General features: G+C 36.5%; 2 protein-coding genes across 9 annotated transcripts in view; both read left to right on the plus strand.

The window, feature by feature from the left end:
• LOC107728490 (RNA-binding protein 42-like) overlaps positions 1–3,917 on the plus strand; it is a 6,061-nt gene extending 2,144 nt beyond the window's left edge. For 4 of the 5 annotated variants that reach the window (XM_016538676.1, XM_016538673.1, XM_016538675.1 and 1 more), the window contains exons 6-11: positions 176–342; positions 455–613; positions 793–930; positions 1,492–1,609; positions 1,707–1,901; positions 3,351–3,917. In XM_016538676.1, the coding sequence (XP_016394162.1) occupies positions 176–342; positions 455–613; positions 793–930; positions 1,492–1,609; positions 1,707–1,901; positions 3,351–3,463 (890 nt within the window). In that variant the 3' untranslated portion in view covers positions 3,464–3,917. The remainder of the gene's footprint in view (positions 1–175; positions 343–454; positions 614–792; positions 931–1,491; positions 1,610–1,706; positions 1,902–3,350) is intronic. The other variant, XM_016538672.1, reaches the window with a different exon arrangement.
• Positions 3,918–5,282: 1,365 nt separating this feature from the next.
• LOC107728480 (rho GTPase-activating protein 33-like) overlaps positions 5,283–21,075 on the plus strand; it is a 57,602-nt gene continuing 41,809 nt past the window's right edge. For all 4 annotated transcript variants that reach the window (XM_016538650.1, XM_016538651.1, XM_016538654.1 and 1 more), the window contains exon 1: positions 5,283–6,057. Coding sequence is in view for 1 of the 4 variants with exons in the window: in XM_016538652.1 (XP_016394138.1) it covers positions 6,052–6,057 (6 nt within the window). In the remaining 3 variants the exon portion in view is untranslated. The remainder of the gene's footprint in view (positions 6,058–21,075) is intronic.

Here is a 21,075-nt window from a genome sequence, read left to right on the forward strand (position 1 = left end):
TATATATATATATATATATATATATATAAGCTATTAGTTATCAAATAGTTATTATTAATAGTTAGTGTAAATGTTTTAGATATTTATTTAGTATTTTTAAAATACATTTAACATATTATTATTATAAAGCCTTGAATATTATTATGCATATTTTTAATGTTTTTTTTCTCCACAGGGGGTCAGAGAATGCCATTAATGCGTGGTCCACCTCCTCAGGGCATGATAGCACCTCCTCTTCCCAGACCGCCACCTCCTCCACCCATGATGATGGCTCCTCCTATGTCAGGACCCCCTCAGCCCCCCATGGCTCCAGTTGGACCACCCATGGGACCCATGCCGCTAGTGGGTATTTTCTGAATTGTAATCAGCTGGGTGTTTTATTCATTTCAAGGTTGCCTTTTACTATAAAAATGGTCATGTCAGTATCTCAAATGTTTTTCTCAATCATTGGCAGGTTGGAAGCATGAACCCTATGACATCGGCACCACCTCGGCCCATGCCTCAAGACCCTCCAAAGATCAGTCCCAGTGTTATACAGGCGGCCCCCACTGTTTACACAGCACCTCCTGCGCCTAAGAGAACTGACTTCAAGAGCCAGAAACAAGCACGCATGGTAAAGTATCAACACACCACTTACATATTGCTTATATGGCCTGTTTACCATTTCCACGGCATCCATTTTGGCATGGTTCATATTAATAAAAACTAGTATGTGTGTCTGTGAGAAATTTTAAGCCCCTTGTGCTTCCGTTGTAATCGTCTAAAATCTTTTCTCTTCATCTTTTTTTTCAGGAGGAGTTGTCAGCGTTGGTGGCAGAGCAGCAGGCCGCAGTCATGGCAGCTGGGCTTCTGGAATCAAAGAAGGAGGCTGTCACCGATGACAGCGTGATTGGGCCGAGCATGCCGGAGCCTGAACCTACACATGTGGAGGTTTAATATGATTCAGGATGACATGCTACACTGTCCCCTGTTTAGACAAAGAGATAGTCCAGCCCTAAATTAATTCCATTGGATAAGCCATCTCTAGTCCATTGTGTGCCATTAAGGGTGCAGAAATGACACATTTTACCTTTACAAATCGCATAAAGAAAGAATATAAAACAGCTATTGGATGAAAAGAAAAAATAGTGTTGTTTTAGTAATAATTAATACTATAATAATATTTATTAATATTTTAAATTAGCTTGTATTCTATAGTTTCACTTTTGCTTTCATTTGAATATTTATAATTCACTTAAATTTTTGTTTTAGTAGTTTTAGTACTTCAACTCAAATTCAGACTTGTTTCTTGCATCATTTAATTTCATTTATGTTTAGTTTAGGTTTAATTCTTTCATCTCAAATTTATATTTTATTTCATTTCAGCCTTATTAATGGTTAGCAGTTACAACACTGGTTAAAGAAAGTTAGTTTAAAAATAAAAATGGTTTGCTCTATAGGAATTCTTGGTATGAATAATGTTCTATTTATTTCTTATTAACATGCGCACAGCCTGCTGAAACTAGCACAGAAGATAAGAAGAAAGGAAAACAGGAAAAGGTGAAGAAATGCATCCGGGTTGCAGCTGGTGTCACATGGGAGGACACCAGCCTGTCAGAGTGGGATTCAGGTTTGTGGACATTTAGTAAATGCAGTCTTCTCTTTATATTTTCTTAATAAAGAAGCCTAGCACATAAATTATTGCTATGCTGTTCTTGGTTTCTCAGATGATTTCCGGATATTTTGTGGCGATCTGGGGAATGAGGTGAATGATGACATTCTGGCGAGAGCGTTTAGCCGTTATCCATCCTTCCTGAAGGCGAAGGTTGTTCGTGACAAACGCACTGGGAAAACAAAGGGTTATGGCTTTGTGAGCTTTAAAGATCCCAATGAATATGTGCGCGCCATGAGAGAAATGAACGGTGAGTTAATGAGGATAATAATGAGTGTGTTTAGATCAATAACAATAACAGTAAACAATAACAGAAAAATACAGTTCATTATATACATACTGTTCAAATGTGATTTTTTTATTTTTTATTAAATTTTTTTTTTTTTTTTAATTCTTTAAATATTTTTATTTAGCAAACATAGAGTAAATTAACCAGAAGTCTCAGTAAAGACATTAATAATGTTTCAAATGATTTCTATTCCAAATAAATGCTGTTCTTTTGAATTTTATATTCATCAAAGAATACTGAAAGAACTACATGTATCAGGAAAATATTAAGCAACATTTTTAACATTTTCATTTTCAACACTGATAAATAATAAAATTGTTTATTGAGCACCAAATCAGAATATTAGAATGATTTCCGCAGGATCATGTGACACTAAAGAGTAATGACTGTTAAAATTTCAGCTTTGCATCAGGGGAATAAAATACATTTGAATTCAAATTTAAATAGAAAATAGTTTCACAATATTAGTTTTAATTAGGGCTGGGTTTTGACACAAATTTCACGATTCGATTCTCATTCACAAGCTTGCGATTCGATACAATATTGATTATTTTGGATATATCAGGTACAGTACATGCCAAATTTTCTCAAGGAAAAAAAAATCTCTGTCGTAAAAACTTGATGGATTTATTCAAACATAAATTAAACACTGAAGACCAGTAAAATTTATAATGAATATGCTATATGGTGCATATATTTAGCAAAATGCCCCTCTCTACAGTTTATTTTTCTATCTGACTAATGAGTTTATGGTCACCGAATATGTTTTTCTGAGGTAAATGTGACGTTACGTGACATTGTAATTACAAGACATTATATTGACATCTTTGCGCGGCTGAGAAACTGATTGTGCGATTACATGAGACAGAATTGTAAAGTTGTACTCTTTATTTTAACTTACCTTTGGATGTTTAGTCATGTTTATTTTGTGCTGAAGCTGGTATTAATGTGGAGGAGATGATCCAGGCTAGACTAATCGATTCTTGGGATTTAAGAATCGATATCGTTCCGTAAAAATGAGAATCGATTAATATCGAGATATCAATATTTTTTACCCAGCCCTAGTTTTAATATATTTTTGATCAAATAAATGCAGCCTTGCTGTTCAAAAACTGTTGGATGTCAGTGTATGTTTTTAACATTTTATTTGACAGAAATATACAGTGCAAAAATAACTAGGGAAACACTGCAGTAGCTTTACTAAACATATGTTAAATGATCCTGGACATTATTCATTTAGAATTTTTATTGAGAGTAAAAATGGCTAAAGAGTGACTCAAACTCGTCAGATCTGTATTGGCCCGAATTGTGAAAATTAGCTTCATTTTGATATGATACTGTATCAAAATGAATTTTTTTTTTTTTTATGATCATCACGCTCTAAACACATTCACTTGTCTTTGTCTTTAGGGAGGTATGTGGGCAGCAGACCCATCAAACTGAGAAAGAGTTCATGGAAGGATCGTAATCTGGAGGTCGTGCGCAAGAAACAGAAGGAGAAAAAGAAGTTGGGACTGAGATAATCCATCTGTACTGAAACTGCGGACTCGATTTGTGTGTGTGTCACCCAGGACCTGTATAATGGAGTAGGAATCACTCACACTCCTGCAATAGTTGCAAATAAACAAGCGTCAGCTTCTCATATGGCCCTTATTACTAATAAATCTACATATATTTCCATGTGTAGTATTGCACACTGACCTCTCCCTCTCTTAGCATGCTGAAAAATCATGCAAATTTGTTCACTTGTCGAGAGATTTTTAAACGTATAAAGTGTGGTAATGAAACTGGTTTGGGTGTTGATAATATTGGTTTTGTTTTCTTCATTTTTTTTTCTTCAAATCTCTCAGAAGCAACTAACTTTAAAGTTCACCAAGGCAGTTACATTTGTTGCGATACAAATTGGATGTTTTAAGTAATATGTGTAAAAAAGGCAAATCTTTTCAATAAACTGAGGAGTTTCTTTAGTTTCAATTCTAACCTGTTTTGTTTAACTAATTTCAATTCAAAACATTGAATGTCACAACTGATTACTCTGAAAACAACCACCAGGGGGCATCACTTAGTTGTTATTTCGTCTTGAATGGTAAATATTTTTTTAAACCTCTTGTAAATGTTAATAATACATGTATTTTAAATTTAAACACATAATTATAAAAATACCATTTATTAATTATCTGGGAAAAGCTCTCATACAGGAGGAGTTACTAAATGGTAAATGGTTAGTAAATGGTTTTTCTCCTAACCACACACGCCCAAATGCATGTATTTCTAAAAGACTCATTTCCTAAAGCTGGGGTGAAAAAGCAGAAATGGCTCGTGCATCAACCTGTCTGACAAACAACTGAGAATATACGCACATCACAACACCAAGAGAAAATGCACATTTTTTTAAACCTCTGGTAAATGTTAATAATACATGTATTTTAAATTTAAACACATAATTATAAAAATACCATTTATTAATTATTTGGGAAAAGCTCTCATACAGGAGGAGTTACTAAATGGTAAATGGTTAGTAAATGGTTTTCTCCTAACCACACACGCCCACTTGCATGTATTTCTAAAAGACTCATTTCCTAAAGCTGGGGTGAAAAAGCAGAAATGGCTCGTGCATCAACCTGTCTGACAAACAACTGAGAATATACGCACATCACAACACCAAGAGAAAATGCACCGTAGAGCCACATGTGAGTTTTTAGTTCTTAATCAAAATTAGGACAGCTCTTTATTTATTTTTTTAGTTTAATGTTATCTGATTGTTTTCAGGAGCCTGTTTAAAAGTATACTTGTTCTGTGTGTACCGTCTCTGTTCGTGCTTTCACATTTAGTTCTCTGTGTTTCATTTCATTGTCCATCTGTTAACATTTCATATTTGGTTGTGTAGTTTCTTTTATTTGTTCGTGTTGTTACCATATTCATGTACAAACTACAGTATTTCCCGGGAATCCTGTGATGTGGTATGTCATGTCTTGTTGAAAGTACCTCGAAAAACCATGGAATATTATAGTACTTTGAGATACACCTTAGTACTGATTATGAAAAAAGTATGGGAACTTTGTTTCCATATAATATACAATGATATACCATGTTTGATAACCACTCGTGCATTATGGTACTCCAAGGTACTTAAAGAATACCAATGCATTTATTGTATTTTTTGATTAATACTATAGTAGTGACTGATTACAATATTTATGTGCTATTATGATATTACTTCAAAACAAGCAAAGAATACCATTGTACTATCCTTTTATATGCCACAACAGTCCATAAACCCAGTGTTTGTCTTAACAACATAAATCACAAAATTACTGCTTAAATATTAGGGTCTCATAATTTTAAAATTTATATTCAGGTTAAATGTTTTGCCTTTATTATTCTGTTAATTCTACTGGATGACGATTGCGAGCCTCCGCCCATCGATCAGCGGCGCGTTCCAGGCTTCCTTTTGTCCAACGGGCCACCTCAGTGGAGCATTCCATTCTGAAAAGGAGGTGAAAACAGCTTTTTTTATGTTTTAGAAAGTATTACTTTGTACAGCAAACAGCGCTCCTGTCACATTCAGCGGAAGTAGACGACGAAACTAGGTTCTGCATATTTTGCAATGCGTCGATACAGCTCATAAAAATGGTCTCGACCGCGTTTGGGTAAAGCGAGGCTGCCCACAAGTTGTTTTGGGAGCGGCGAAGAGCCCCTCAGCTCTAACAGCGAGCAGAGAGATGAGATGGGCGGGAGAACACGCGGGGACAATGCCGCTGTTCCTGGGAATCTGCTCGATTTGAGTCTTCTCTCTGAGTAAATATTTTTTTGAATGTCACAGTGGTGACATTATGTATCTGAGCGGGATTTTTGGAGTTGCTTGAGGGCGCGCTGGACCTTTCTTCCTCCTCCTCTTCCTCTTTTTGCTGTTTATTGGGGTTCTCCGCTCAAACGGCGCTCAGTCTTTGGCGTCTGATGGTGCTTCTGCGCAATCCAGATTATTACTACACTATTGCGAAATAAAACCAGGATGTAAGGAAAAGCGTTGATGTGGGAAGGAACTTTGGAAACGCATCCTGATCCAAACACGGAGCCCTGCTGGTCCCTCCCGCCTAAGCTGTAGATAGGGATGGTGGTAAGTTGTATTTCTGTATTAAACACTTCACAATCAGCCTCAGTGTTTACGTTATTGGTTTTCCACAGCAGACTATTTCAACTGCCTCCACTTTCCTCCTACTGATTGAGTTGGTTGTATTGATGCTGTTGCCATTAGTTACAAGATCAGCATCAGCAACACACTGCATCTGACAAACTGCTATTGTCCCTCATCTCATGTTGCTAGAAAGGGGTTCACTGTTTTTTTTTGGGGGGGGGGGGGGGATTCCCACCCACCCAGCACTATTCCTTTGGGAGTACAGCTCCTTTTCAGGGTATAATTTCATTTATCTGCCATTGTGATGCGCTCATCATCAATATCCATTTCAGTTGACCGGCATATGCATCATCTTTTGTTGTGCTTGCATCATCATTTCTCATTCTGATCTAACAAAGACATGTCCTGAAACTCCTTGTCCCATCGTGAATATTTCAGGTGGCAGGATACATGCATTTAGACAGTCTACAGAAGGTATTTGAGTCGTCTAGACTAATGTTGTTGATCAAATTACTGTTTGCTCAGTGGTTTGTTTAAAAGCAGTGGACCTGCCGGTTCTTCTAGAGACTAACTAACTGACAAACATACTCACTTTGTTTAAGCGTATGGCTTGATTTCTTGGGAAAGCACTGGTCTGTGTTAATGCTTACTCAGTCAACATTGACTAAGACCAGTCATCGGTTAAATTGCAATGACGTGTAGTCAAAGTTCTTTGTAAATCACCACAAAGAGTTGCAACAAGGGAAACTATGATTTCGGCATGTTAAGAGATGGGATGATTACATTCATTAAACCACCAACCAACCAAATTTGTTTGTGGTGTCTTTTAGCTGTAGAGTTTCGTCTGTTGCCTGAATCTATTTGCTTAAACGGATGAGAACGTTGTCATTGTTTACTCTCTCTTTCATGTTTTTCCAAACCAGTATGACTTTCTTTCTGTGGAACACCAAAGGAGAAGAATATTTACAGAAAACATTAGAAGTGAATGGGGACCAGAGACTGTCAAGCTCAAAAAAGCACCCTAAAACAATCCATATAATTTGTATGATATTTTCCCAAGCTTTATAAAGTCAAATGACAGGTTTATATGTGGGACTGACTAATGTTAAACTAAATATTAAAATGTAACTAAAATTTAAATTCAGAATAAAATTTAAAGGAAAAGATCAGCCAAAAATGAAAATTTGCAGAGAATTTACTCACCCTCAGGCCATCCAAGCCTAGATGAGTTTGTTTCTTCATCTGGACAGATTTGGATAAAAAGCATTGCATCACTTGCTCACCAATGGATCCTCTGTAGTAAATGGGTGCCGTCAGAATGAAAGTCCAAACAGTTGATAAAAACATCACAATGATCCACATGTAATCTACACAACTCCAGTCCATCAATTAATGTCTTGTGAAGCTGTGTGTTTGTAATAAAAAATAACCCTATCATTAAGATGTTAAGAACTTTTAACCATTGCTTCCAGCTAAAATACAGTGTTCTCTATCCATAATATTGCTTTTTTCAGTGTAAAGAGAGAAATATGCACATACCAATCAGTGTTTACAAGTGAAAACAGTCCAAAACTTGTGATGTTTTTATCAGCTGTTTGGACTCTCATTCTGACGGCACCCATTCACTGCAGAGGATCCGCTGGTGAGCAAGTGATGTAATGCTAAACTTCTCTAAATCTGTTCTGATAGAGAAACAAACTCATCTACATCTTGGATGGCTTGAGGGTGAGCAAATGTTCTGCAAATTAAAATTTTTTGGTTAAACGATTCCTTGTTTGACAGCTGTGTATTTCAAAGAAGAAGGAAAGCCTTACTAGTTTGAAAGGATGATCAAATTATGACAATTTGTATTTTTAGGTGTACTGTTCATTTAAGTAGCCGTCTTAGTTTTAAGTCCGTAGACGTTAATTCTCCTTTATGTTGATTTGAGATCGGTGCTTTGTTAAGGCTGGGATTAGTGCGGGCTTGGTCAGACTTCAAATAAGCTCACGGTGAAAACTCATGACTAGAGCGAGAGAGACGCTGGGTGTGATGAACCACTTGGCGATCAAGGTGTTTAATTACCGCCACAGCATCCTGGTTTAGCAGAGATCATGTGTAGGAACTTGGCAGTGTGTCTGTGGACACTCCTGTCTGGAAGATTTACGATGGATATTTGGGAGTCAGAAGACTGTTCGCTTTTGGCGCATAAACATTATATCGAACATTTATCGAACTCTTCATATCGTTTTATCGAGGAAAATTATATCGCGATAATTATCATTATCGAATTATCGCCCAGCCCTATGTGCAGTAGAAATCAATACAGTTTGACTCTTAATGCGGTCTAAAGTTCCTCCTTGATGATAAATGTCTAGGCAGAGCTTGGCACAGCCTGCATGTGGGCTGTCTTGAAGACCCGGCATAGTTTAATTATTATTTTATTATTTAATAATTAATAATAAATATAAAGAGCATAGGCTCAGGCAGTATTCCAGAATGCATTTACTTTATATAATAGACTAAAGCTTGGATATTAAATTAAAGAGATAGCTAGTTCACCCAAAAATGAAAATTCTGTCATTAATTACTCACCCTCATGTCGTTGTATGCTGTTCTGTCAGCCGCACCACGCGGATACGTTGTTTTCATTCAAATCAAAGCGTAAATAAACGTAGAAAACGTATCCGCGTGGCGCGGCTGACAGAACAGCATACGCTGTTTGCGTTCAGTGTTGAATAAAGTTGTTATTTTTGTTTTCTTTGCTTACAAAAAGTATTCTCGTAGCTTAGTAAAATTACGGTTGAACCCCTGATGTCACATGGATTATTTTACCGATCTCCTTGCTACGTTTCTGGATGTTGATCGCGTTAATTACATTGATGTCTATGGGAGGGTCAGAGAGCTCTCAGAATGCATCAAAAATATCTTAATTTGTGTTCCGAAGATGAACGGAGGTCTTACGGGTTTAGAACGACATGAGGGTAATTAATCACAGAATTTTCTTTTTTGAGTGAACTATCCCTTTAAGGTTACCAGTTCAAGCTTAAAGGGATAGCGCACCCAAAAATGAAAATTACCTCATGATTTACTCACCCTCTAGCCATCCTAGGTGTTATAAGACTTTCTTCTTTCAGATGAATACAATCGGAGTTAGATTAAAAATGTCCTGGCTCTTCCAAGCTTTATAATGGCAATGAATGGGTGTCGAGATTTTGAAGCTAAATAAAGTGCATTCACCCATCATAAAAAGTACTCCACAAGGTTCCGAGGGGTTAATAAAGGCCTTATGAAGTGAATTGTTTGTAAGAATAATATCTAGGCTATATTTTAAACTTTATAAACCGCAATCTCTAGCTTCCGCTAACTGTCGCACTCACGTTAACGAGAGAGTGGCATTCCAGCAGATGATGTAGGCGTAGCGTAAAAATTCCAATATTTGGGTTTGGAATAAATATTAAATGTTAAAAGAGTAACAAAAGATCTTGTTGTTCCTAACTTGTAGGACTTTCTTTCTCCTGTGGAACATAAAAGAAGATATTTGACCCTGGACCACAAAACCCTACCTGGTCTCATGGCAAAAACGTACCTGGGGGAACTTTTTTGCGAGACGCGAAATACGTACCAATAAGCACATATCACTGCAGTTTCCAAAAGAAATGAACACTAGAGGCAGTAAAACTTTGACACCTTTTATTCCTTTTCACACAAATTTACAGTTTTGATTAATAAAGTGTAATTTTCGCACAATTACTTGAAGAATATTATGTTATGACTTCAAAACAATTTTAATATGCTGATTTGAGATTTGAAAACTGATGCTTTTGAATGTTAGCATCGCACATATCCAGCTTCATATCTATGGGTTTTCATAAACGGTAGGTTTGTTCGGTAGCTCACGGAGTACGGAGACATACTTGAGAGGTGAGGAGCTCCGGTTCGAATCCCGTGTAACTACGGTTCGACAAAACAGTTCAAATCTGCATATAAGGAAGTTCAAATGGCACGGTTGTATCAACAAATGCGTTTTTATACCAGTTTTGCATTTGTTAACACTATCGTGTAGGTTTAGGTTTGGTGTAGGGCATATTTCTAACACGATAGAGCATTAACTTTTAGCGACAGTCCCCGGATATTTGAATTCTGAACATCTGCAATACATACCTGAAGCAACGTAATAAAAACACAGCAATACGTACCTATATCAACATAAAAAAAACGTGCCAGGGTTCACGTACATAAGTAGCATGAGTATATTTGTAGCAAAAACCAACAGTACATTGTATGGGTCAAAATTATCGATTTTTCTCTTATGCCAAAATCATTAAGATATTAAATAAAGATCATGAAGATTCCATGATCTCCCATGTTCCATGAATATATTTTGTAAATGTCCTTCCATAAATATATCAAAACTTAATTTTTGATTAGTAATATGCATTGCTAAGGACTTCATTTGGACAACTTTAAAGGCGATTTTCTCAATATTTTGATTTTTTTTGCACCCTCAGATTCCAGATTTTCAAATAGTTGTATCTCAGCCAAATACTGTCCTAACCTAACAAACCATACATCAATGGAAATCTTATTTATTGATGCATAGGTTAAATCTCAATTTCAAAAAAATTGACCCTTGTGACTGGTTTTGTGGTCACATATTTTGAGAATATTTGTGTTTATTTGTCATAGTATTGTTTTTTTTCTCCATACAATGGATGCAAATAGTCACAAAGTCTATTTGGTTGCCCACATTTATCAGAACACAGTATAAAAATATTTAATATCTTCTTTTGTTTTCCACAGAAGAAAGACATACAGGTTTGAAAGGAATTTTCATTTTTGCGTGAGCTGGCCCTTTAACTGTTGTTTTAATCTCATTGATGACCTGTCAGCGCTGTTATGTGATGTTTTTCAGTCTGAAAAGGTAGTCTTTGGTCTTTCAAAAAGCAACAGCCCGCTTGGAACCATAAAGCAAGGATGGAAATTAAAAGGAGCCTATCAATATGCAAATACAGCCCCACACGGAGACATGAATAGAGCATCACATGCTCATATCCTCAGAGAACATGCTGTTTGCATCAGAGACAGCTGTGTTATGTAACCTGCGCCTCCATCCTTCACTGCCACTTGGGCTGCTGCAATTACATAAAGATCTCCTGTATGTTAAAGACTAGAGAGAGGGCAGAGAGAAAGGGTAGGCCTGTATAATGCCTGCCAATCTTCATTTTCATCATCTCATCCGTTTCCTGTTTACCACTTGAGTCGTGTGTCTCTCAGACACTTCCCCCGACTGCTCTTTTTCTCCATGTATGAAAAGGTTGGGCATCCATCTAGTGCTTTCTGTTTTTTTGTGTGTTGTTCAGCTGCATCCCTTGGATTATATATGTGAGGGTTTTATATAAAGGTTAATTTAGTGATTCACTCACAATATGCTGTTGCATTAGTGGCAGTTAATAGGGCTGGGCGGTATGTCAAAAAAATCGTATCGATAATCGCCTTAAAAAAATGTTGCAATATCCGATAATATCGTCTACCCAAGCCCCACCTCCACCATGCCCCGCCCCCGCCAAGACAACATTGCCGACATGCACCATAAACGCACACCAGGCTCAGTTTGGTCTTAATTATTGCCACAAAGTTTGGTTTTACTTTTCTTAGTTTGTGCTTTAACAGAAAACATTAGCTTTGCTGTTATGTTGGTGTAGCTAATAATTTCCACTCTGTTCTTATCAGATTTGTGTGTGAATTTCATTTTGTGAGGAGAACTGTTGAGGAAAAATTATAGAACCCAATTTTAAGTTCATCATGGTGAAGTTGGACATTCTGGCGGTGATTGTAAGAATGATATATAGTAATGTCTTGAATAAAATATGCCTATTTCCCGATGTTTCTCTTTCTTTTTGGCATTATCGCGTGTGTAGACACATTTCATGATGGTAAGTTTAATTTCCTTGATTATCATAATTGCAGCGTTGTTTTTAAACTTCTAGTCAAGCTATAAAGTAGGCTATTTGATATTTACCATACATGACTAAAATCATGCAGGGAAACGAATTCTGAGCAAAAACAATAAGGTTTTTTTTTTCCTTTCTGGTTGCCTAGTTCAGAGGTCTCTTTTGGCCCATTTTTAACTAAATAAAAATAACTGCTTTATTTATTTATTTAGAAGCAGGGGTAATTTAAATTTCATTTTAGTTTTTATAATTTTTATTTTATAAATCAAAATACAACAGCCACAATATAATATTCAGTGTTGGGCTGCCGAAACTCCGAACACATGCATGTTGGGGCAAGCTGAGAAGCCTACTAATGTCTTCATCCGTTTGCAACAAAACTTTATAGTTTTGTTGCAAATGAATTAAGAATTTAGTGCTATATCTCAGCTTAATTAAACATAATTATATTGTATTCACTATATAAAAAATCTGTAAAAATAGGGCACTATGTGCGCTGTATAAATAGCCTGTGAAGGAATTTGCGTATTTTAATTTTAACTGTCATATTTGTGGTTTTTCATCATTATACAGTCTGTTTAAATAAATATTCAGAAACACATGCAGTGCTACTATTTGTCTTTTTTCTGTTTAACTTTTATTAAACTGCAGATCAAATTAGAATAGGCCTATACCCTAAATAAGGATAAATTATATTGGAACGCATCTCCAAAATAATCGCATACACGCACGTTGCCATTACAGTAGTCAGCGCCGAACAACAGGCAAATAAAATAGAAACTGAGGTTACAAAAGTGATTCAGTGATCAGTGAGGGGGATTTTCTTTTCTTTTGTTCTTTGATTGACATTAATGACTGGTGGCAGCGGCTGCTGTCAATGCACGGATCCAATACACCCTTGTTTTCTTTCTCCGCTCTTTGCGTTCACTTAAGACATAACCGATTGTATTTATGGGACATTTTGATATAATTCTGTGTGTATTTGTCCATTCTAATGTGTAAGAATGTGAGAAAGAGAGCTCAGTCCAGTGTTCGCCAATATAAGAGGCGACTTTTGTGCGTGTGCTTTGTGTGTGTGTGTGTGTGGGAGCAGCACAGAAAACAGCGGGCGAGTGCAGAAGCGAGTTCTATTTCGTCTTCTTGCAGTTGAATCTTTTGAAATCACAATAAATGCGCACACAGGAATCGAGAAGCTGAATCGAAATTTAAATTTATAACAAGTAATTTGATTCCTGACCTTATGCATCTGATCTGATTTCCGAAATTGGAATAGCTTTTCGATGCCCAACCCTCCTACTAAATTATTTCATTCTTGCATGCAAAAAGACCTGTATGGTGACTATGGGGCTATGTAAAATATTTTTAGCAACTTACTAGGTTTATCATTTGTCATTTTTTTTCCGATATTGTCGATAATCGTTTGTCACCTGACTGTTGACATCGACATTGCGATACTTACAAAACATCGTCGATATACGATAATATCATCATATCGCCCAGCCCTAGCGGATAATGTACACAGGTCTAGAGCTGATGCTAAGGAGATGGTGTTGTGTGGTTTAATCCTCAGAGAAAAAGTAATGTTTGTAGTTCATTCAGACTCTGTTGGAGATTCCTTTGTTTCGGATGTTGAAGTCCTAAATTTACTTACCCTATTGTTGCTCCAAACCCAATTATTCTTCTGTGAAACACAACAGGTTACACAGAATGTTTATGCATGTTTTTTCCATGCAACAAAAGTGTTAGCTAAGATTCCATTCACTTTTTACGCTGTTCTGTTATTAACATAGTGAAAATGTGTAAAATTTGCAGTATTTAACCCATTTATTTTGTGTAAAGTCATCTTATTGTCATATAATTTTGTTATCAGTTTGTGTAAGTTTTGGTGTTTTTTTGGTAGGCCATTTCACTGTGTATGCAGTCTGAATAGATTTAACGCACCCATGAACATCTAGAACAGTGCTTCCAATGTGCTTAAATCAGATATATTGGTAGACATTTTGATGCACTAAACTTTGTTCTGTGGGAAAAAAAAGTTTTATTGGAAACTTAACTTGTGTCTAGGGAAAAAAAGGACAAAAACATCACCATGGAGTACAAAAAAGTCCATACAACTCTGTATACCAAGAAGTTTTCAGGAATATCACGATTCATTATTCATTTTATCATGATTCTTTGTCATGTTGGTCTAAGCAGTACAGCCAAACTAATTTACCTATTTAGCAAAACAAAACCTTACAAGACAACAACATATAAAATAAAAAAATAACATTTAGACCAAAGTGGGCGAAGACAAAAATCTTTGTCATTATTTTATCTTTGTTATTAAAAAATAAGAACAAAGATACATATTACAAATGCACATAATACACTAATAAAACAAACAGTGCTTTATTTTTCAGGTCAGTAGGTGTATTTAGCACTAGCATTCAAGAAATTGAAATTGAAAATATAAAAATAAAACCCTATTTACACTGCACTGTGTAATTTATGCACTTATTAAAGCAGCTGTGTTAAAGTTCTTAAAGGTGGGGTAAGTGATTTCTGGTAGCCAATGTTGATATTTCAAATCACCAAAACAAACACGCCCCTACCCCAAAAGGGTCTCGCCCCTATTTTGGTAGCTCCGCCCCACACATACGTACGCAACCCAGACAACGATTATGGCGGAATCTGCTGTGCCAGCTGGCCGAGGGTATGATGTCATCAATAAGTGAAAGCATTGTGTGTTACTGTAATAAAGGTCGAATGTGTTTTGGTAGTACTGTGTGTTTTAACGTGCATGTATGTGTTTTAACAACAGCATATATTAGTTCTGTGAAACAAAGCAAAACCAATGTTACTCACCTATCGAGACGAAACAAAGCAACCTCGGCGTCTGATCGCAGGCCTCCCCGCTCCTTGACTTCTCTCCAGCGCTGGAAAGCTGATCCGATATTTACACGGGTCCTACTTCTTGCCTTATCGTAAGCCTTCTTTTGTTTCCGCAGATGTTTCCTCTTTTGTTTTTTTATCCGCCATCTCTATCTTTCTGTCATCGCTCGGCTAATGTCCGTCCTGTGCACTGAGACACGCCCCTTACTGCTGATTGGCTACAAGTTTTTTTGGTACTCGGCCCGACTCAGTTTTCTAAAGCGTTTTTGAAAAAATACATACCCCACCTTTAAGTCAAGAGCAGTGAGTGATTTTTCTCTTTGTGTTTTGTTAACATTAAAGGCCAAATATGAAAATTCTGTCATCATTTACTCACTCTCAAGTTGTTTTAAACCTGAATGAGTTTCTTTCTTCTATTGCACATAAGATATTTTGAAGAATGTGGGTAACCAAACAGTTGCTGGTCCCCAATGGGGACGTCAAAAAAAGAAGTCAGTGTGGACCAGCAACAATTTGGTTACCCACATTTTTCAAAATATCTTCTTTTGTGTTCAGCACAAGAAAGAAATTAATATATATTTTGGACAACATGAGAGTGAGTAAATAATGATAGAATTAAATTTTTGGGGTGAAGTTTTCCTTTAATGACAAGCGGCAGCATGTCTAGTACTTTTAGTCTGCTGCTGTCACTTTAAGACCTGTGCGCATTTAATATACAGGCACGCATCCATTTTTCTCTGAACTGTTTACTTTCACTTTAGACCAACTGTGTATTTTAGTGTGTTTGCGCTTCAGGTGTACGCTCAGAAAAAACACGTCAGAACTCGTGAAGACAATATCAAAAATGGTGATATTCCACACCCCTAGCTTTGTGTGAGGAATTGACCAAAATTCCTTAATCACTGAAAATGTTCCCGGCCAGTTGCTTTTATTGTGTGAAAAAGAGTAGCGTGAACATTCTGTTAAACTTCTCTTTTTATGTTTCACAGAAGTTTGGTTTTGAATAACAGAATTGACATTCTTTGAAAAGTCCCTTTTAAGATTTGGGGTGTTTTAAATGGAGAACTAATATTTCATTCACATCAATTATTGAGCCCTGTAGCGGCCCTACAGTTATCCTGAATCATCAAAATGAGCGACTGGCGGGCATTTGAGTGGCATATTCATCTCTGCTTCAGTTCCTGTCCAAACGTGAAAACTTGACAGTGATGTTGTAGATTGGTAGCTTTGTATTTCTCTTGTGTTTTAAATTGCTCTCGACTCAGGTCAGTGTCTGGGCTCCAAGCTCAAAGAAAACTTCAGATCTTAACAAAGGAACAAAGTGAACCGCATCATATGACCCCTTTAACAAAAAGTGCATGAAACCTTTTGACAATAGGTAATCTAGAGAAATTTTTATGGCTGGTTTTTAAGCTACAATCATTGTTCTTGTTGGCAGGTTCAATTGCAGTTAAAGTCTTTGTTTATTATTAATTGTTTACTGATAATAGATCAAGAACTATCAAAATGAAATCCCTTTTATAATACGCATTTTTGCCATTGGACATTAACAAAATAAGTGGTACAATACAGGATTTAAAATATAGGTTGTTGGTCAAGAAAGAACTTTTAACTGGTTTTGTGGTAAATATTCTGTGGTATTACGTATTTCATGACCTGTTCCTGAGCAGACGCAGCTGTGCCAGTGACCTCTTTCCCAGGCTTCGATATAAGCTCCGATGGCCCTTGGCACTGATGCCCCTGGGGCAAATGACACAGAGTCACAGTTCAACCACGAGAGTCTGCGCGTCTCATTCTTGCACATCTTTAGATTTTCTCACTGAATCTCATAGATTATTTTTAGGGATAAGACCTCGTTCACCCTGTCATTAAGAATGATGTTGTGAGAGAGAATTTTGTAGCTGGTGGTTATCGGGCCTGTGCTGCATTGTTCCTGCTTCCTAGGTTTGTTGACAATGTGTGTTTTAATGCCTTGCTTAAACAATTGCTTTTCTGTGATGTTTTAAAATACTGAATATTAAAAAGTGTAAATAAGCCCAGAATTAACATTATTTACTTAACATTATTTACCTTTCTTCCTTCAGAAACCATTCTAATATGCTGATTTGCTGCTCCACAAATATTTCTGATTATTATTAATGTTGAAAAAGTAGTGCTGCGTAATATTTTTGTGGAAACTGTGACACTTTGATGAACAGAAAGTTCAAAAGTACGGCATTTATTTGAAAAAGTAATATTTTGTAACATAATTGATGTTTTTATTGCCACTATTAATCAATTTAATGAATCCATACTGAATGAATGTATAACCTATACTTTTCCTTCAAAAACAAATAAGCTTACTAGTCTCAAACATCTAAGTTTTTTTTTAATTACACTGTGCTGTTTTTAATACTAAAAGGCAACAGTTTTATTCAGAAAGTTCCTTAATGGATGTTTTTCAAGAAGATTTCACCATGAAAACATTGATGTTCTTTAGCAAATGTCAAACTGAATGATCTTATATCTTATAATTGTAATTTTGTAAAAAGCCTATTTATATATATACAGTGGTGTGAAAAAGTGTTGGCCCCCTTCCTGATTTCTTATTTTTTTGCATATTTGTCACACTTTAATGTTTCAGATCATCAAACAAATTTAACCTATAATTTTTTTTTTTGATCTTGCCATGAATATACCCATTGTTGCTGGTATGGCAATAACAATAAATGAATGAGTAATAAATCTAGCTGTCCAAATTGCAAGATTGACTTGTAATAGTTCTTCATCAGTAACATGTGGTGAATTTCTTTTTCCAGGAAAAATGTTTTTTGTTTTTTTTTGTTAAATAAAAAAATATATATATATAAGTTCATACATTTGTAGCTGTAATTGCAGACTATTAGCAATTGCAGACTAGTAGTCCAAAGTAGAAAACTAACTAATTATTTGTTTTAAAATGTTTTTTGGTCAAGAAAACAATTTTAAAATGTTGGCAGGACTTGTACAAATCTGAACTACTGGTCTGAAACTGGTCCAGCAAAGAAAATCGTTGTTGTTTAGCCTGTATGTGGAAGTACTCTCTGTGGGTATGTTGCATTTCCTTTGGCGGGTTTATATTGTGGCTCAGCCTTTCGTCACACTGCACAGAGCTGAATTTAATGTCCGTGAGGTCTGTGTGTTTAACACACAAAGGAAATGGTGAGTTTTTTTGTCTTTTCAGACAGCCTATGGAATTTAGAGTCTGTTTCAACACAATCTTAAGTTTCAGCCTCCAAGTTTCCCATCACGTCATAGCCGCGCATTTGCTTCTGCGTTCAGCATGGAACGGTTTTGCATTCCTCGCTACACTTCATTTATCTGTGTTTTATTCTGAATGAATAAAGTAAAAGCTCTAAAACAGTCGCAGGTCCTGTAAAAGCAGCTGCTTTGAACTCGTGCCCAGAGGAACTTTGTGCCAACACAAATGGCCTTTGCCCACCCCCACCGCTACTACATACATGCCATACATCAGTATGTAGCTCTCTGTGGATGCTAACGTGCTAACTTGTGAGTGTAATGATGTTTAACAACCTTACATTCATTTCACACAGTTAATAATAATTCACCCAAAAATAAAAATTGTCATGTGCTCACACTTATGTAATTTCAACCCTGTATTATTTTCTTTTTTTTTTTCTTCGAAACACACAGAAGGAGAAGCAAGGCTCAATAAGTGAGCTTATGAGCTTCTTGTTTCCATAAAATGAAAGTGGATGTTGATATGTACTGTAGGCTTGCCGCGATAGACGGTGTTGACGGTGATACCGGTGTTAAGCCGCAACACCGGTTACGTCACTTGCCCACCGCGTCACCGACCCCCACCGTCGTTTTGATTTTTTATAGTAATAAAAATCATTTAGTTCAGTAAAAGAACAGACACTACAATTAAAAACTGAACGCGGATGCTCAATGCAGTTGAACGACACTATGTAAGTTATTTGTTATTTTATATAAGGCATAGCTTGCCCTATAGCATGGTGTATTTTTATTTGTTTTGTTAATAAAAGTGGTGATACCGGTATTACCGGTGTTGTCACACGTCGATTAACCGCTGGGAAAATTTCCTCACCGTCACAACCCTAATGTACTGCCGAGATCTTTATAAAACCTTTTTTTTTCGTGACCATCCACTTTTGATATATGGAAAAGACCTTGAATATTCTGCTTAACAGCACATTTTGTATTTCACAACAGAAAGAAAATTAATATGGGGTCAAAATGAGATGACGGTATGTTTTGGATGAGCTATTCCCTTAGTTTGACATTTGTAGTACTTAATTGGAATAATAGTTATGTCTCTGGTTTTTCAGTAAATAGTAAAGAAAGACCTTCATAATGCCTAATTTATCTAGAATAATTCATTAATAATAATATTGATAATGATGCTGATGATAATAATAATAATAATAATAAAATGCTTGTTTTTTGCCTGTTATAAATTACTAATTTAAATTATATTAATTTAAATGTATTAATAATAAAAGAAAAATAATAATAATAAAATATGAAAAATATGTAATTTGACCCCCCCCCCTTTCAGATTATAGTTTTCGTTTAGTTCAGTTTAAAATATTTGAGGTAAAGTTGAGAAAATCCAAACTTTGAGACAAAAAGCATGTGATTTAATTGCATTTATTTTAATCTGTTCACAACTTTCATGCTATTACGATCTGCTTTGTCAGAGTTTCACAGTGTTTCATTTCATCATTGCCACTTATTCACTCAAATATGCTCATGCAAACAGACAAACGCTTTGTCTAACTGCAGAGACTTCTTCTCTCCCAGGCTCTCTCCATCATTTCCTCATTTTTTGTGGTCTTTTCTTCCTCCAACTCTCACGTGGCCCCAGCTGGGATGCAGAGAGAGTGTTTAGTATGCCGGCAGTGCTTCTGAGCCTTCCTGATTCTCCATAGAAAGCAGGACAGAACGTGAGAAGGGGGGTTACAGCGCCACAGTGGACTGTGGGAGCAGAGTTTCTAAGATCCACTCCAGGAATGTCCATGATTCATTTGACCTTGCTTATACCCAATCCCCAGTTGTCCCTTGTCATCCCGGGCACATGAATTCTGCCCCGTGCTAGAATCTGAGGGGAGTGTAGATGGAGGTTTCTGAGCAGTTGCTTCCCCGAGTGAGCATTCAGGGACAGACGTGGATAGCAGTAGATCTATGAATGAGGTCCTTTAGAGTGCTGGGGGTTGGGTGGGATCTTTAAGAAGGGGCCGAGGAAGGAGTAGGGGGGTCCAGGGGCCCTTAGAAGCCATGGGTGAATGGGAAGGCCAAGGCTGCTTTGTTCTGAGGTCAAAGGTCTGTGGGGGAGAGTCGAACACAACAGAAATTTACAGGACCACGTGAGGTGAGGGATGGAGAGGAAGTTCCTTACAGCATGGTAGAAATGAAAGGCAAGAAGGGAACCTTATGAAGTGCTTCTCAACTGGTGGGTCATGACCCAAAAATGAGACATTGATCTGTGCTGAATTGGCTGGGATATTTATGAAAATAAACGAAAACTGTCCATTTGCTTATGTCAAGTTCATAATTTTGCATGTTTTATGTATCTGTACAGTTTATGGGAATATTAAACATTTTAAATGATTAGATTTTAAAGGGGTCATATGATGCGATTTCAATTTTTCCTTTCTCTTTGGAGTGTTACAAGCTCTTGGTGCATAAAGAAGATCTGTAAAGTTGCAAAGACTAAAGTCTCAAATCCAAAGAGATATTCTTTATAAAAGTTAAGAGTCAACGACGCCTACCTAAAACGGATCGTTCTAACACGCCCCCACATGTCTACATCACAATGTGGGAAGATTTGCATAACACCGCCCAAATGTTCACGCAAAGAAAGAAGGCGTAACTTTTATTCATGAAGGCGCTGTGTTTCGTTGTGAAAGCGAAACTACTTTGGTTGGCCTTCCAAAACAGGATGATGCTTCGTCATGCCTGGAGCTGATCTGTGCTGGTCGCTGAGGAAATACATCAACTTTTGTTTAACTTTATTGTTTGTCCAGATTTCCTGAACAGAAATTCATCTTTGACACTGGCATAGAAAATACATCCTAACAAATAATACTACACATTCATATATTTAAAAAAAAAAAAAATTATAATAATAATTAATACAATACAATATATATGTATGCCCACACATATGCATACACATGTGTACACACAC

Source organism: Sinocyclocheilus rhinocerous, unplaced genomic scaffold (genome assembly GCF_001515625.1).
Source record: "Sinocyclocheilus rhinocerous isolate Xijiao unplaced genomic scaffold, SAMN03320098_v1.1 scaffold66, whole genome shotgun sequence".
NCBI lineage: Eukaryota > Metazoa > Chordata > Actinopteri > Cypriniformes > Cyprinidae > Sinocyclocheilus > Sinocyclocheilus rhinocerous.